At 33.2% G+C, this 16,527-nt stretch overlaps 1 protein-coding gene across 5 annotated transcripts in view; it reads left to right on the forward strand.

Annotated features, from left to right (window-relative positions):
- Nucleotides 1-16,527, forward strand: part of CADM2 (cell adhesion molecule 2) — a 1,197,963-nt gene that overhangs the window by 1,040,713 nt on the left and 140,723 nt on the right. For all 5 annotated transcript variants that reach the window (XM_043448930.1, XM_043448928.1, XM_043448929.1 and 2 more), the window contains one exon: nucleotides 1,722-1,892. In XM_043448930.1, coding sequence (XP_043304865.1) covers nucleotides 1,722-1,892 — 171 coding nt within the window. The remainder of the gene's footprint in view (nucleotides 1-1,721; nucleotides 1,893-16,527) is intronic.

The raw sequence follows: 16,527 nt of genomic DNA on the forward strand, positions 1-16,527 counted from the left end.
ATTTTTTAACTGAAGTTGAATCTAATTTTCAAATGCAAAAATCTCAGAAATGACTTTGGTTAACAAAAATGAGATATTTCATAAGACACATGTTGATGGAAAGCCCTATACCCTGTGTGATTAATTTACAGTTAAAAAATAGAGTTAAGATACTGTGCTCCTTCTTTCCTTTCCAAATGTTGGAAATTCTTCTTCTTCTCAAAAACTGCCGAAATTTCATAGAGCTTTTGGTGGTAAAAATCCTAACTTAGATATTTCTGAACAAAATCCTAAACAGATATTTTCCAAACAAGACATGGAATGTTTATCTAGGCTTATCCTTTATCATGGCTTTCCTGGTGGCTCAGACATTAAATCACCCGCCTGCAATCCTGCAATGCAGGAGACCTAGGTCCCATCCCTGTGTTGGGAAGATCCCCTGGAGGAGGGAATGGCAACCCACTCCGTTACTCTTACGTGGAGAATCCCCACGGGCAGAGGAGCCTGGCAGACTACAGTCCATGGGGTTGCAAAGAGTGGAACATGACTGAGCAACTAAGTGTATCCTTTACTAATTTTACTTTATTTTTAAAATCAATAAGATAAAGACATTCTTCTCTGGAAATAAGTAAAACACAATGGACCATGCAAATATCTTCCCATCAAATATATAAAATTCAATATCATTTCCAAGTCAAATCTTTGCATAGAGTACAACAATAGAAAAGCTGAATTTATGTTAATTTATCATCGATATATTTTTAAATAGCTTTAAAATATTTAATACATGCTAGAATCAAATATTTCATGCAAAAGAACATGTTTCCTAAAAATATCATTGTCCACTTAAGTTGAAACATTAAGAAATTAGAGCAGTTTTCTCCCTCAACTATATTTAAGATCTTGTTAAAGTGATATTTTAACCTTAGACTATCATTTTTATTTCTAATCCATTAAAATTACCCTCTTCTTATCAGCTACTTTACATTTGAGAAATTTCAAATTAAATGAAAATCTTATTAAATCTCTTTTCCATAGAGAACAAATAATCCCTAAGTGCACCATTTAATGTTAAATCTGAAATCAGTGCACAATAAGTTTAAATACTGATATGTCAATTCACATCTTGAGGGAAGTGTTCTCATCAGGCTGAAACAAATTCTTCAGCTAAGAGAAAAGCATTTATTTCAACAGAAATTTCATTGCAAATATATATATAGAGAGATAGATATTTGAATATTCAAAATGTTCACATGACTGTCCTCCTTCTCTACCAAAGATGACAACTTTCCCATCTTAGCTATTTTTTAGCAATTATGTTGACCTCACATTGTTCATGTTAAAAATCATAACTCAAATACATTGTACTTCCTTTTAGGCATACCCAGGTGGCCCTTCTCACTGTGCTTGTGGTTCAGAAAATCAAGATTATCTTTTAGTAATATCTAAATCTAAAGAAAAGAGACTAATATTGTAAAACAGCTTGATTTTTCTAATGGAGTATTAAAAAGGGGGCTATGACTTGCCCTTTTATTTCTGTATTTAACTTTTAAAATATATATCTGAAGTAGTTTTATTTCTGTTTACTCGAAATGGGTTAAATGTCAACCTAACAAATATTTGCTTTTTATAATTGGATAAAGATAAGGAGAAAGCACTTCCAGTGGTGTCTTGAGTAAATGAGACCTGTTACATTTCATAGAGACTTTCACAGAATTTTAAATTTTATATTTTATTTTCAGATGTAAAATATTTAAAGGAAGAGGATGCAAATCGCAAGACGTTCACAGTCAGCAGCACACTGGATTTCCGAGTGGACAGAAGTGATGATGGCGTGGCAGTCATCTGCAGAGTAGACCATGAATCTCTCAATGCCACCCCTCAGGTGGCCATGCAGGTGCTAGAAATACACTGTAAGTAAATGCTGTTCCATAGCTCTCTATCGTGGTGGCAAATCTCCACATCTACATTTAAAATTATTTTAAAATTAACCTCCATAGTATTAACCACACTCAAAGGAAAGGAGTCCTTGCCCATTCTTGACAAAGTAGAAAAAGAAAGGAGATATCAAAAGGTTAACATTCCTAGTTATCTTCCCATTGTTGGCCAGGAAGATCAGGAATTTTGACAGTCAGTGAGAGGTGGAAATCTGAGAAAGCCTTGATGAACTTTCTAAATATAACATTATTATATGCAAATATGGCTTCACATCTGTTCTTTTAAAATTAACATTTTTTTTCTATTTTTAAAAGTATACTAAGTCTTTATGAACACAGGGATGTATCTATTATGTTTTCTTTATCAACATAATTATTGTTCACATTGATAAGAACATAAATTGGATGACTCTGGTGAGCTTGGGCAGTACTGAAATGCTTTGCTGGCCTTACCTTGACTCCTATTATCTTATGTTAGGGCATCAGCGTAACAGCCTGATGAAGTTACCACTCTCTTTACTCAATTTATGAATAAGATCACTGAAGATTATAGTGATTGAATCACTTGGCCTAGTTCACACAACTAGCAAATGATCAACTTACGATCATGACACTTTGGTAGTTAGCAATATCCTTGGGATATAGCAAGTGATCTATAAATATTTATTAAAATGAAGAGGAATGAATTGAAATATATAACAAAGTTGAAAAGTATAGCACAAATAATTATGTTTCTGAATCCTATTACTTTATTTTTTCCAATATTAGAGTTTTTTTTTTAATGGAGTTTGTTATCTGTGATAAATTATAGTTTGAGTTTAAGTTTTGCGTGTGTGTGTGGTATGAAATTACATTAAATCTTAAAAGTTGTCTAGGTACTAGTCTTCTAATATGTCTCATGTTTTGTTTGTGTTTATTTACTTAATAAGAATATATCAAGTACCTACTATGAAACAGGTATTCCTTTGGGCACTGGGGTTACAGAGGTGATCAAATAAGTACAACTTTAACAAAACATGTTGAGATTGTCTCCAAGTGTCAAAATCACCACTATCACAAACAGCAACAAATTCCAGTTACCTATAGCATCTGTTCTAGGTAGAAGTGACAGAAAAGCAAAATAAATACAACATATAGAAAGATATGTATTAAGTGTGAGGGAAAAAAAGGCAGGAAAGTGATGAGTGCAATTAGAATGGAAGTCAAGGATAGCAAATGTGTGTTTGTATTAGTATGTAACATATATATATTGCATTTAATTATAAATATATAATTTGTCACATATAATATCACATCATATTATATCATTATATACTATATCATAATATTATATGGTATTAACATGTCATTTAAATATAATATTCTAAATATTTATATGAATATATTATATGATATATAAAATTTATTTATATATAATATATACATATATATATTTAAATATATATATTTAAATAAAAATATTTTAACTGAATTAGTATGTTTAACTATTTAAATAAATACATATGCACACAATTAACAGAGAAGGGCGAGTACAAATGTCCTGATATAGGAACGTGTGTGTTGTTTTTATGTTTCTAGAAATAGCAACGATATCAGTGAGACCCGAGTAGAGAGTAAAGTAGAGAGTATCATGAGAAAAGGTCAGAGAAGTATCAGGAGGATGAGATGTTTTTAAATTTGTAACAGAGAAAATATCAATCAGATAATTATTTTTAATTATTGCTCATATTATTTTATTTATTCTTGTTTAAATAGCTATTAACTTATTAAAAATTTAAGACTACTTTCAAATGTATTAGTTTCATAAATTTTCCTCCTGTTCTCATTGAAGTGGATTTGAAGAAAAGCATATTTTAGAGCCCAAATTGAGATTATTTCCAAATTTCAACATTTATTTTCAGTGAGACCTTCTGACAATTACTGAAAGTGCTTGAGCTTTGATTATAAATTAGAGAATTTCCGTGAGGACCAAACTAGACAACTGAAGTTTATGGCATTCAGCAAGCCTTAGATAAATATCAATTGTCTTTTTTCTAGTTGGTTCAGGCTGCTGTAAAAAAAAATACTATTGTCTGTGTGTTTTATAAGAAATAGAAATTTATTTCCCATAATTCTGAGGACCAAAAATTGAAGATCAAGGAGCAGGCATTCAGTGTCTGATGAGGACCCTGACCTTATCTCGTAGTCGACCATCTTCTATTAGGCACATGGCAGAAGAATCTCTGGGATCTCTTTTGTAAGGATGCTAATCCCAGTCATGAGCATCCAAAGTCCTTACCTTTTAATAACATCACATTGGGGATTAGTTTTCCACATGTAAACTTTCAGTTCATTTCAGTTCAGTTGCTCAGTTGTGTCCAACTCTTTGCGACTTCATGGACTACAGCACACCAGACTTCCCTGTCCATCACCAACTCCCGGGGCTTACTCAAACTCATGTCCATCGAGTAGGTGATGCCATCCAACCATCTCATCCTCTGTTGTCCACTTCTCATGCCCCCTTCAATCTTTCCCAGCATCAAGGTCTTTTCAAATGAGTCAGTTCTTCCCAACAGGTGGCCAAAGTATTGGAGTTTCAGCTTCAGTATCCATCCTTCTAATGAATATTCAGGACTGATTTCCTTTAGGATGGACTGGTTGGATCTCCTTGCAGTCCAAGGGACTTTCAAGAGTCTTCTCCAACACCATAGTTCAAAAGCATCAATTCTTCAGTGCTCAGCTTTCTTTATAGTTCAACTCTGACACCCATACACGACTACTGGAAAAACCATAGCTTTGACCAGATGAAACTTTGTTTGTAAAGAAGCCTCTGCTTTTTAATATGCTGTCTAGGTTGGTCATAGCTTTTCTTCCAAGGAGCAAGAGTCTTTTAATTTCATGGCTGCAATCACCATCTGCAGGGATTTTGGAACCACAAAAATTAAATTCTTTCATTTAGTTTCCATTATTTCCCCATCTATTTGCCATGAAGTGATGGGACTGGATGCCATGATCTTAGTTTTCTGAATGTTGAGTTTTAAGCCAACATTTTCACATTCCTCTTCCACTTTCAAGAGGCTCTTTAGTTCTTCGCTTTCTGCCATAAGCATGCTGTCATCTGCATATCTGAGGTTATTGATATTTCTCCCAGAAATCTTGATTCCATCTTGTGCTTCATCCAGCCTGGCATTTCTCATGATGTACTCTGCATGTAAGTTAAATAAGCAGGGTGACAATATACAGCCTTGATGTACTCCTTTACTGATTTAGAACCAGTCTGTTGTGCCATGGCCAGTTCTAACTGTTGCTTCTTGACCTGCATACAGATTTCTCAGGAGGCAGGTCAGGTGGTCTGATATTTTCATTTCATTAGGAATTTTCCTTAGTTTGTTGTGATCCACACAGTCAAAGGCTTTGGCGCAGTCAATAAAGCAGAAATAGATATTTATTTCTGGAATTCTTGTGATTTTTCTATGATCCAATGGATGTTGGCAATTTAATCTCAGGTTCCTCTGCCTTTTCTAAAACCAGCTTGAACATCTGGAAGTTCGTGGTTCAAGTGCTGTTGAAGCCTGGCTTGGAGAATTTTGAGCATTTTTGCTAGTGTGTGAGATGGGTACAATTGTGCGATTGTTTGAACGTTCTTTGGCATTGCCTTTCTTTGGGACTGGAATGAAAAGTGACCTTTTCCAGTCCTGTGGCCACTCCTGAGTTTTTTAAATTTGCTGCCATATTGAGTGCAGCACTTGCACAGCATCATCTTTTAGGATTTAAAATAGCTCAACTGGAATTCCATCACCTCCACTAGTTTTGTTTATAGTGATGCTTCCTAAGGCCCACTTCGTACTCCAGGATGTCTGGCTCTAGGTGAGTGATTACACCATCGTGGTTATCTGGGTCATGAAGATCTTTTTTGTACAGTTCTTCTGTGTATTCTTGCGACCTCTTAATGTCTTCTGCTTCTGTTCGGTTCATACCATTTCTGTCCTTCATTGTTCCCATCTTTGCATGAAATGTTCCCTTGGTGTTTTAATTTTCTTGAAGAGATCTCTACCTAGTCTTTCCCATTCTGTCGTATCCCTCTACTTCTTTGCATTGATCACTGAGGAAGGCTTTCTTATCTCTCCTTGCTATTCTTTGGAACTCTGCATTCAAATGGGTATATCTTTCTTTTTCTCCTTTGCTTTTAGCTTCTTTTCTCAGCTGTTTATAAGGCCTCGTTAGACAACCATTTTGCCTTTTTGTGTTTCTTTTTCTTGGGGATGGTCTTGATCACTGCCTCCTGTACAATGTCATGAACCTCCATCCATAGTTCTTCAGCACTCTGTCTATCAGATCTCATTCCTTGAATCCATTTGTCACTTCCACGGTATAATCATAAGGGCTTTTATTTAGGTCATACCTGAATCGTCTAGTGGTTTTCCCTACTTTCTTCTATTTAAGTCTGAATTTTGCAATAAAGAGTTCATGATCTGAGCCACAGTCAGCTCCCAGTCTTATTTTTGCTGACTGTATGGAACTTTGGGGAAACATTAGCATTCATTCTATAGTTCCTTCATTTTTCTATGTCTTCTTACTTAATCAATAAATCATTCATAATATGAAATGTTATGTATTCAGTATATAAAGAATACCCTAATCATCAGTATTTCTATTTAAACTTTATTTTCACCTTTATACAAAGCCAAGTAAGACTGTTTAAAAATATTTGTGATTATTAGGCTAGCTGCGATTTTCAACACATAGTAAAAGAAAAATAATAAAAATTGTCATAAAGAATGTTAAAGATCACCAGCCAGAGATCACCAGAAACCTACCAACAGTCTAGAAAAATCATACAGAAGACTATTTTAATCTTTGGGTGTATATAAGAAAGAGTTAGGAGAGATTTGTTAGAGAATTTAGGTTTGTTCTAAATATTCTGAGGATGTCCCTGGTGACTCAGATGGTAAAGAATCCGCCTGCAATGCAACAGATCTAGGTTTGATCCCTGAGTTAGGAAGATAACCTTGAGAAGGAAATGGCAACCCACTCCAGTATTCTTGCCTGGAGAATTCCATGGTCAGAGGAGCTTGTTGGGCTACAGTTCAGGGGATTGCAAAGATTCAGACATGACTGAGCAACAGACACTTTAAATATTCTGAAGCGGGTTCTGAATTAGATTCTTTTGGGACTGGGGACAATTCAGTAATGTGTATGCTGATAATTTTTACCTACAAAGCACAAGTATTAAAGCATAACTAGACCTTCTATTATAAAGACATGTGGTTAATCATGCTAATTTCTATAATTGCTAAACATATTAGTCTCTGTCCTCTTTTAGAGCTGGTCATGAAATAAACTTGCCTTTCCTTTTTCACCCCCCAAGCATAGTTACTTTATCTGATTATTGTTTAGATTCTAGAGAATTGTTTATGACTGTTGAGATTATTTCAGGTGAGCTATGAGATGCCAGTTGTTAGCTTCCAAAGTCCTTTTCACTCTCCTGGGGGTCCAAAATGGAACTATTACATAAAAATGCCCAGAAAGTATATACTTAGCTGTTTATCACATTTCAGTGTACATTATTAAGCAAACTTCATCTTCATGGAGGAACACAATTGAGATTGCCTAATTTTTATAAAGGTTTACATGACAAATATACTTTATGGCAATTAAAAATAAAAACTCATCTGTCATGGTTTAATTTGTTAATGGCTAGAAGGCAGAGGCAAGATCTATTTAAATTATTTTTTCTAGCATCTCACATACTATCATTCAAGTATGTGAAGTTAATTAAAACTAACTGATGATAATACCAAATATTCCTCTAGGGATGCAGAACATTCCTCAGGGATGAAATGAAGAATGAAAGGTGAAGAGGGACATTTAATACTAGTTTGCATCAAAGTTAGAGCAAACTGGTCAGGTTGGGTTTGGTCTTCCTAAACACCTATGAATAGTGATTAAAGGATCTCAGTAAATACTTCCAGAGACAACAGATCTTGACTCTACATAAGTCCACATGTGCAGTATGCATGATGTGGAAATTCTGTAGATGCAAGTGGGGGAAAATAGAAAGAAGGATTGGAAAAGTAAAAAGGTGATGAGTCTAGAGTTTGTGGGACATAAATGTAGAAGTTCCGTACAATTTTACAATGTTCCTATTATGAGTAATTGCAAAGACTGGCCTGAATAGAGGAACAGCTTTTGGATTCCCAGAGCGGAAGAGATGTCATTGTTTTCTGTGGCAACTGACAAGAGTAAGTATGTATTCCTGCTCTTGGGAAGTTATGACTACACTTGAAATAAAAATTCTGTGTTATTGTGGAAAGGCAAGTTTGATGAGAAATAAGACATAAGCATTAAGCATTAAGTGTTAAGGAGCATAATGAGAACACATTGGACAAGGAATTATGTTCCTAGAGCTAAATGTTATAATTCTGTAACACTATGGAATACAGTTTAGTAGGACTCAGCCTATAAAATATGTCACAGCAGCATTCATTGCTTTATAAAATATTAATCTTAAATTTTAATGTCATATATGGAAAAGAATTTCTTTAAACTTGAAATTTAAGAAAATACAGACTTTTCACTGTGTACCACAAGTGCTTTCAAATTACAAATAACAGGTAATAGCATGTGTTGCATCCGAGCAGTGAAAAAAGTCACTCTCTTTTTTAAATGGAAATTCCAATTCATCTTACTATTTTATACAAATCCCCTTAAAACAATAATATTTTATTTTTCTGATTCAGTCTTTAGATGGACAGATTGTATGAGTCATATTTTGTTTAATTCTCAGTAAGAATATGTTATATCCACTAACAGAAAGAACTATGTAAAGGCACAGAAAATAAGAAAATAACTAAACATTCATTTTCTGTGTGTGATATTGACACAATTATGTAAAAATCAACTGTTACTGAAAATGAAAACACAAGAGACAGATTAGAATATTTCAGAATAATGAGTGTTTTGAGAAAACATTTTAGTACTGTGACACTGAACTGCCAACATGGATAAATAAGAGACCAGGTTTTAAGTGTTATGTGTATGTGTGTTGTAAGGGATAAATATACATAATCATTGAGCCATGAAATCTTATGCTATCAATAATAATTTTTTAGTACTTTTATTGTGTAACTGTACCATAATTTGCTTATACAAGAAGTAACTATTCACACATCCACGGGCATCAACTTTCAAAACAGTAGATAGTTTAAGTTATAGAAGACCTCCTGCTTGTGAGCCGAAACAAATTCAGTGTGAGAATTTGTGAGAAACCTTGTAAGGAAAAAAAGAAAAAGAGAGAGAGAGAGGAAGGGAGGGAGGAAGGGATGGAGGGAATGACTTAGGAAGATTCAGTGTTGAAACTGTGTGCTTAAATGAGGTCAATTAGGTTAATGACTAAAAATAAGAAACGCATTATGCACCTTTAATAGCCAAAAAGCTGCTGGATTCATTACCATAATAATACAAGGAGTTAAATGGTCAATTTACAGTCCTGATCTTTACCTTCTTGAGGCTTTTATTTCCATTCTAGTTAACATGCAAATAAATAATACAATTAATCCTTTTTCTTTTTAGCATGTTATATTACAAATTTGTATTTCTAAGGATTTTCCTTTCTTATTTTGGTCTTTTAGAGAGAATTACTTTGTTCCTAGAGGAACTGAAGTCTTGACTGTATATGTTTACTGTTTTCCGGGGCCATCTCTTGTACTTGATCAGTTCTACTTTGATTCTACTTGTTTCAATAAAATAGAATAAAAAATAAAATTCTGTTTATAGTAGGAGAGATTGAATACAGATGAGCTTGGAAGCTTTGATTATTTTTTTGTTTGTAACTTTATTTTTGAGGAGGGCATGGCAGCCTACTCCAGTATTCTTGTCTGGAAAAGACCGTGGACAGAGGAACCTGGTGGGCTACAGTCCATGGGAAAGCGTCTAACATGTCTGAAGTGACTTAGCGTGCACGCAGCATGAACCCAACTTCATTTCCACTATAGATATACATGACACAGAACAGAAATATTTTCAAACGTAGGCAGAGATTCTTCATTAAGTGTAGACTTTGGCATTTGTCCTTTTTCATTTGCAAAGTAATTAATTCCCACCAACTCAATCCTTCCTACGCAAACATATATCCCTTTAACCCAGAACAGTTTAACTTGTCCCATGTTAGTTGTAGCAATTATGCTTCCACTACATTTCTATTTATTATAGAGAGTGCTTGATTAAATGTTTCAGGCTATATAGGTTTATTAGACATAAAGGTGAATGTTACAAGTTGCATTTTAAAGTAACATCTCTCACTCATCTGGCATCTTAATCTGTAAAATGTTGGTTTTCTAATTATCTTATCTACCACACATTTTCTATGGTACAGAAGGACAGATATAAATAGAGGCACTGCTAAAGGTGAAATGAAAATTATCTTTAGATTAACTTTTCCACATAAAATAAAGTTATTTTGATTAACAAAATGCCACATTTATACATGAAGGTGCTTTGGAAGTATGTTTAATAGAGCCCAAAATATTTCACAAAGCTCATAAAACATGTACCTGCTAGAATCATGAAATGATCTATGTGTGTGTGTATGTGTCACTTAGAAAAAAATACATTTAATTATATTATTAAAATTGGCCTAATGTACAACCTCTATTTTTCAACTTTTTCAGGGAAAACACATTCATTTAGTATATCACCCATAGTAATACATTACTGGCACATGCTGGTCATGAGTTAATTTTTTATATATTTAATGGGAATGTTTTATTTAGTCCCAGCAATAATAAAATGTTAAAAGTAATTGGATCACAAAATATTTTAAGTGATCTAAGTGTAGGAATTCAAAGTGTTACTATAAAATTTATATTATGAATAGAATTAACATTTCTTGTGTTATTAAAGCCCAGTGAAGAAGAATATATGTATTTGCAAGTAGAGATTCCATAGTTTAAAAAGATAACAAATTCATAGGTTAGAATAATATAGTCTCAAGTGGTCTTTCTTGATCAAGCTTATGATAAAATAGTTATGTATAAAACTTTTTATAATGTTTAACATTATTTTAAGAAAGGAAATTAATTTCATAAAAATATGTCAAAAAGAATCCCCAAATGATATGATCCATGTATAGTATAGATGTCCATGTATCTTTTGAAGATAACTTTAAGTCATTTTAATTGAGAATAAAAATTTAATAATAAAATGAGACAGAAACGATTTTGGCAAGTAAAACCTAATATTGGGGAAAATAAATATAAATCATTACTACCTTGTATTTTAAATGTTCAATTTAATAACTAGTTTCATTTTATAAGTCTCTTTTCCTTTACCTTTTTTTTTTTAATTGAATTATGGCTAATTTGGGTTTCCCTGATGGCTCAGACGATAAAGAATCCACCTGTGCTGTGGGTTTGATCCCTGGGTTGGGAAGATCCCCTGCAGAAGGGCCTGGTGACCCACTCCAGTATTCTTGCCTGGAGAATCCCCATGGACAGAGGAGCCGGCGGGCTACATTCCTGGGGTTGCAGAGTTGGACACGACTGAGCGACTAAGCATAGCATGGTTGATTTATCATGTTGTGTTCGTTTCTGTTGTACAGCAAAATGATTCAGCTATATATATATACATACATATACATTCTTTTTCATTATGGTTTGTACAGGATATTGAATATAGTTCTCTGTGCTGTACAATAGGTTCTTATAGCTTATTCATTCTCTATATGATAGCTTGCATCTGGTAATTCCAAATTCCGTATTCATCCCTTCCCTAACCCCCATTCCCTTGGCAACCACAAATCTGTTCTCTGTGTCTGTAAGTCTGTTTGTGTTTTGCAAATAAGTTCATTTGTGTTGTATCTTATGTCCCACACATAAGTGTTATCAACTGGGAGATGGGGATTGACATATATACATTATCATGTGTGAAATAGATAGCTAGTGGGAAGCTGCCTTCAACACAGGGAGCTCAACTCAGGGCTCTGTGCTGACGTGTATAGACGGGATAGGGGGGTGAGAGTGGGGTCCAGTAGAGAGGGGATCCGTGTATACATAGAGCTGATTCACGTCGTTTTACAGCAGAAACGCAACACTGCAAAGCAGTTATTCATTGTAAAAATAGATATGTCTATTTTTAAAAGATAAAGGCTTACTTTTTTAGAGACTGCCTATTCAAGGTCCCAGCACTTTCAGATTATGCTAGCCCTATTTTCTGAATGAGTTATAATACACACACAGATAATTCTTAGAGAAAAACATGGTTAGAAAACTAGCACAACCTATTAATATATTCAGCTTTATTGTATTAGCTGCTAATATATCAGCAGAGATGGTTTTTACTATCTGGGTTCATAGACTTTTTTTTCTTCTTTTAAATCAATAGGCTTTATTCTTTAAAGCTGACTTTGTTTATCAGAAAGATTGATTGAAAAGCAGAGTCCTCATATACACTGGTATCCCACCTCCTCAGTTTCTCCTATTATTAACATTTTGCATTATTATAGTATAATTTTTACAGCCGATGAACTAATATTAATAGATTATTGTTAACTACAATTTATAATTTATTTTAGTGTTCATTCTTTATGTTGTATAGTTCTTAACCAATGTATAATGCCATGTAGCCATATTTACAATATCAGAGAAAATAAGTTTACTGTCCTTAAAACCATGTGCTTTACTTCTTGATTGCTCTTTTTCTCCCCCAGATTCCATGATAATCATTGATATTTTAATTGACAGTGGTTTTGCATTTTTCTAGGATTTAACATAGTTGGAATTATATAGGATATAACCTTTTCAGACTGTCGTCTTTCATTTAGCAATATGTATTTAAGATTCCAATATATCTTCCTGTGACTTGATAGCACATTTCTTCTTACTGCTGAATAATATTTCACTGTCTATATGTACCAGTGTTTCTTTATCCATTTGCCTACTAAAGGATATCTTAGTTACTTCTAATTTCTGGCAATTATGAAAATAACTACTATATATATTCATCAGTAAGCATAAACATAAATTTTCAACTCCTTTGAGTAAAGTTATTTGAATTTTAATTTAAATACATTTTAGTGAAATACAAATAAATTAAATGAATATAAAAAGTAATATGTTTATCTTGTACTATATATATATTATTATGGGAAGGCACACTTAGTTTTTAGGAAGCTGTGAAGTATCACCTAAAGTGGCTGAACCATTTTGCATTCCCACCAGCAGTGAATGAGAGTTCCTGTTATTCTAACTACTCATCAGCATTTGGTGGTGTCACGCTTTTGGATTTTGTCCACTCTGTATAATGTGTGGACTTCCCCGATGATTCTGTGGGCAAAAGAATCCACCCGCAGTGCAGGAGATGCCAGTTCAACTTCTGGGTCAGGAAGATCTCTTGGAGGAGGGCACAGCAACCCACTCCAGTATTCTTGCCTGAAGAATCCCATGGACATGAGGAGACAGGCAGTCTAGAGTCCACAGGGTCCCAAAGAGTTAAACACTATTGACTAGACTGAGCACACACACATAGGCAAATGATGTGCAGTGGTATCTCATTGTTTAAATTTGCAATTCCATAATGACATTTGATGCTGAGCATCTTTTCATATGACTCTTTTCCTTTTGTGTATATATTTGTTGAGGTGTCTGCTTAGATTTTTGATGATTTTTTTTAATTGGGTTGTTTTGTCTTTCTTTTTGTTGAGTTTTAAGAGTTTTTGTACATCTTGGAAAGCAGTCATGTGTCACATCTTTTCAAATTTCTAAAATCTTTGTTAAAAATAGAAAATCCATTCCACTGGATCAATATCTTTACTTTGATTCAAACACTAAATCATTCAAATAAAATAGGGGGTATCTTTACTTTTCAAGTTGATAACAATTTTAAATTTTTAAATAATAATTTAAAAGCTAACATTTTGTCCATTAATCTGTCTCTTGAAAGTAATTGTGCTTCTTTATAAATGAGACCTGGTAGCTCAGCTGGTAAAAAATCTGCCTGCAGTTCAGGAGACCCTGGTTCAATTCCTGGGTTGGCAAGATCCCCTGGAGAAGGGATAAGCCACCAACTCCGGTATTCTTGGGCTTCCCTTGTGGCTCAGATGATAAAGAATCTGCCTGCAATGCAGGAGATCTGGGTTCAATCCCTGGGTTGGAAAGATTCTCTGGAGGAGGGCAAGGCAACCCACTCCAGTATTCTGGCCTGGAAAATCCCCATGGACAGAGGAACCTGGCAGGATACACTTCATGGGGCCGCAAAGAGTCGGACACAACTGAGTGACTATGCACACACACATAAATGAGCCCTAGAATCTTTCATATAAGTAAAATAATTAATTCTTTAAAAATGTGTTTTTTAAAACATCTTATTAATTTTAAAGATGAATGCTAAAGTATAATATATTTTCCTATAAAAAAAAAAAAGCCTAGGGAGGAAAGAAACATTACCCATTAAAGTATCTGCATATTTTGCTTGTTAATAACTACTGAAAAATAATTTGTAGATGAATGACTCTATCTCTATATTTTATATACTTGTGCAAAACTTCCCCACTTGCTTGTATTTTGAAAGAAGTAGGAAAGAACTCATTCACATATTCATCTAAACTTTAAAGAACTCTTCCAACATAGCAAGCATTTTGTTAGGATCTGACAACATACAATCGAATAGGTTAAGGTCTTAGATTTTGATATTCAAAGTGTGATGAATGAAGAAGACATGCGAAAAAATACATATTTTACTAAGTAAAGTGTTTTATAATAGCAGTATATATCCTGAAATAATTTAAATCTAATTATTTACTGTTCTCTGTCATTCATCTGTGTGTATATATAGTAACATATTATAAACATTGCATATTATCTGCAATAAATATTCTATTACTGTATACATAAACTTATGGTTAATAAATATGATATTGTTAGAGTTGGCTTATTTGAAGACATCTTAGAAACATCATGGAAATTATTACCTTTCAAAAATTGAGTTTAACATATAGTATAAAGCAAGTGTGAATTAATAGTGGTAGTAATAATACATTTCTACTAACTCCCCATTTTTTAAATGTTTAATTGGTATAGTACAATACATTATATCAGTAATTTAAAAACAGAACATCATCCACATCCACAAAGTATTGAAGAAAAAGATAAAATATGTCATTCTGTTTTGTGAAGAAGTGGAGCAGGATGAAATGCATCTCACATCGTACCTAGACTGGAAAATAGATTCTTTCCAAAGCAAGCATGGAATTACAGTCCAAGTAAACTTTGGTTAAAATATATTCCCTATATTTTTGACATGAAAATGTACAACCAAGAAGAAAATCTACAAATAATCTAAATATGGACAGGGGCAAAAAAAAAATTGTAATTCTTTTTTTTTTTTTCTTGGCCACACCATGCAGCAGGTGGTATTTTAGTTCCTGTGACCAGGGATAAACACATGCCCCCTGCAGTGGAAGCATGTAGTCCTAACCATTGAACCACCAGGAAAATCACTGTAATTCTTTATACTAACTGGCAAAGACATGCATTTAAAGGTTTGGACTACTATTCACATCTGGATTATAAAAAAGATTAATGGCATAATATATGCATAAGTTTGAATACTATTTTGGAATATTACTATCTATTGTGCATTGTGTTGCTACTGAAAATTTCCCATTTATTTTAATATATAAATAACAGAAAAATATGTTTACATTGGGGTTGCAATTATTAAAATAAATATTTTGAAGAAATCCTGGAAACATGATTCTTAAAATTAATTCAATTTTGAGATGACTACAGTTTGTTTGTTTGTTTGTTTGTTTTCCTTTGGTGTTTTTTGTTGGCTAACAGATGTCTGAGTAAGAATAGGAGTTCTATACTAATTTAAAGACATTCATAGAATGTTATTGATAATTTGCTAGCAGTATTCAATCAGCTTCTTATGGACACAATAAAGTGAACAATGAAAATATAATAGGAATCATAATGATAGAGATATTTGTTATTAAGTAAAAATCTCATTAAAGCCCAAGTGATTTCCTGTCCTCAAAAAAGAATATTTGAGAGTCAGGTTTGGGATAGTAATCATATTACTGTAGTTTTGGTGTGGTAAAATTGTAATTTTGAATACATAGAAAACATGGTATGTTTAAACAGAAATACTGACATTTCATGGTATTATTAACTAGAATTTTGACTGATTATATAAAAAAATCTCTTCATAATTGAGTACTTCCCTTGTCAAAGTCAGATGAGGAGAGAGAATTCATTTACTTATGTGGTATATACATTAAAAACAAATTGTCATTTTTTAATCATGGAAAGTTGTTATCTAATATTATCTAATGTAGAAAATTTATACCAGGAAAATAATCAGCAGTAGATAATGAAATTAAATATGTGCTAAGAATAAAAGACAATCTAAGGTTTGTGACATGAGCATTTAAGATGAATTCTACATACAAATATAGAACTCAGTAACATTTCAATTAATCACTGTTTTAATATTTTAAAATTAATGAATTAAAATGATAAGGAAATAAATTTAATGTGTTTCTTCATTTAATAATTTATTTATTAAGCACAGATTCTGTATAAAGCACTATGCTAGACACTGAGGATACAGCAGTGCCTTTTAAAAATTACAC

This window comes from Cervus canadensis, chromosome 27 (genome assembly GCF_019320065.1).
Source record: "Cervus canadensis isolate Bull #8, Minnesota chromosome 27, ASM1932006v1, whole genome shotgun sequence".
Lineage (NCBI taxonomy): Eukaryota > Metazoa > Chordata > Mammalia > Artiodactyla > Cervidae > Cervus > Cervus canadensis.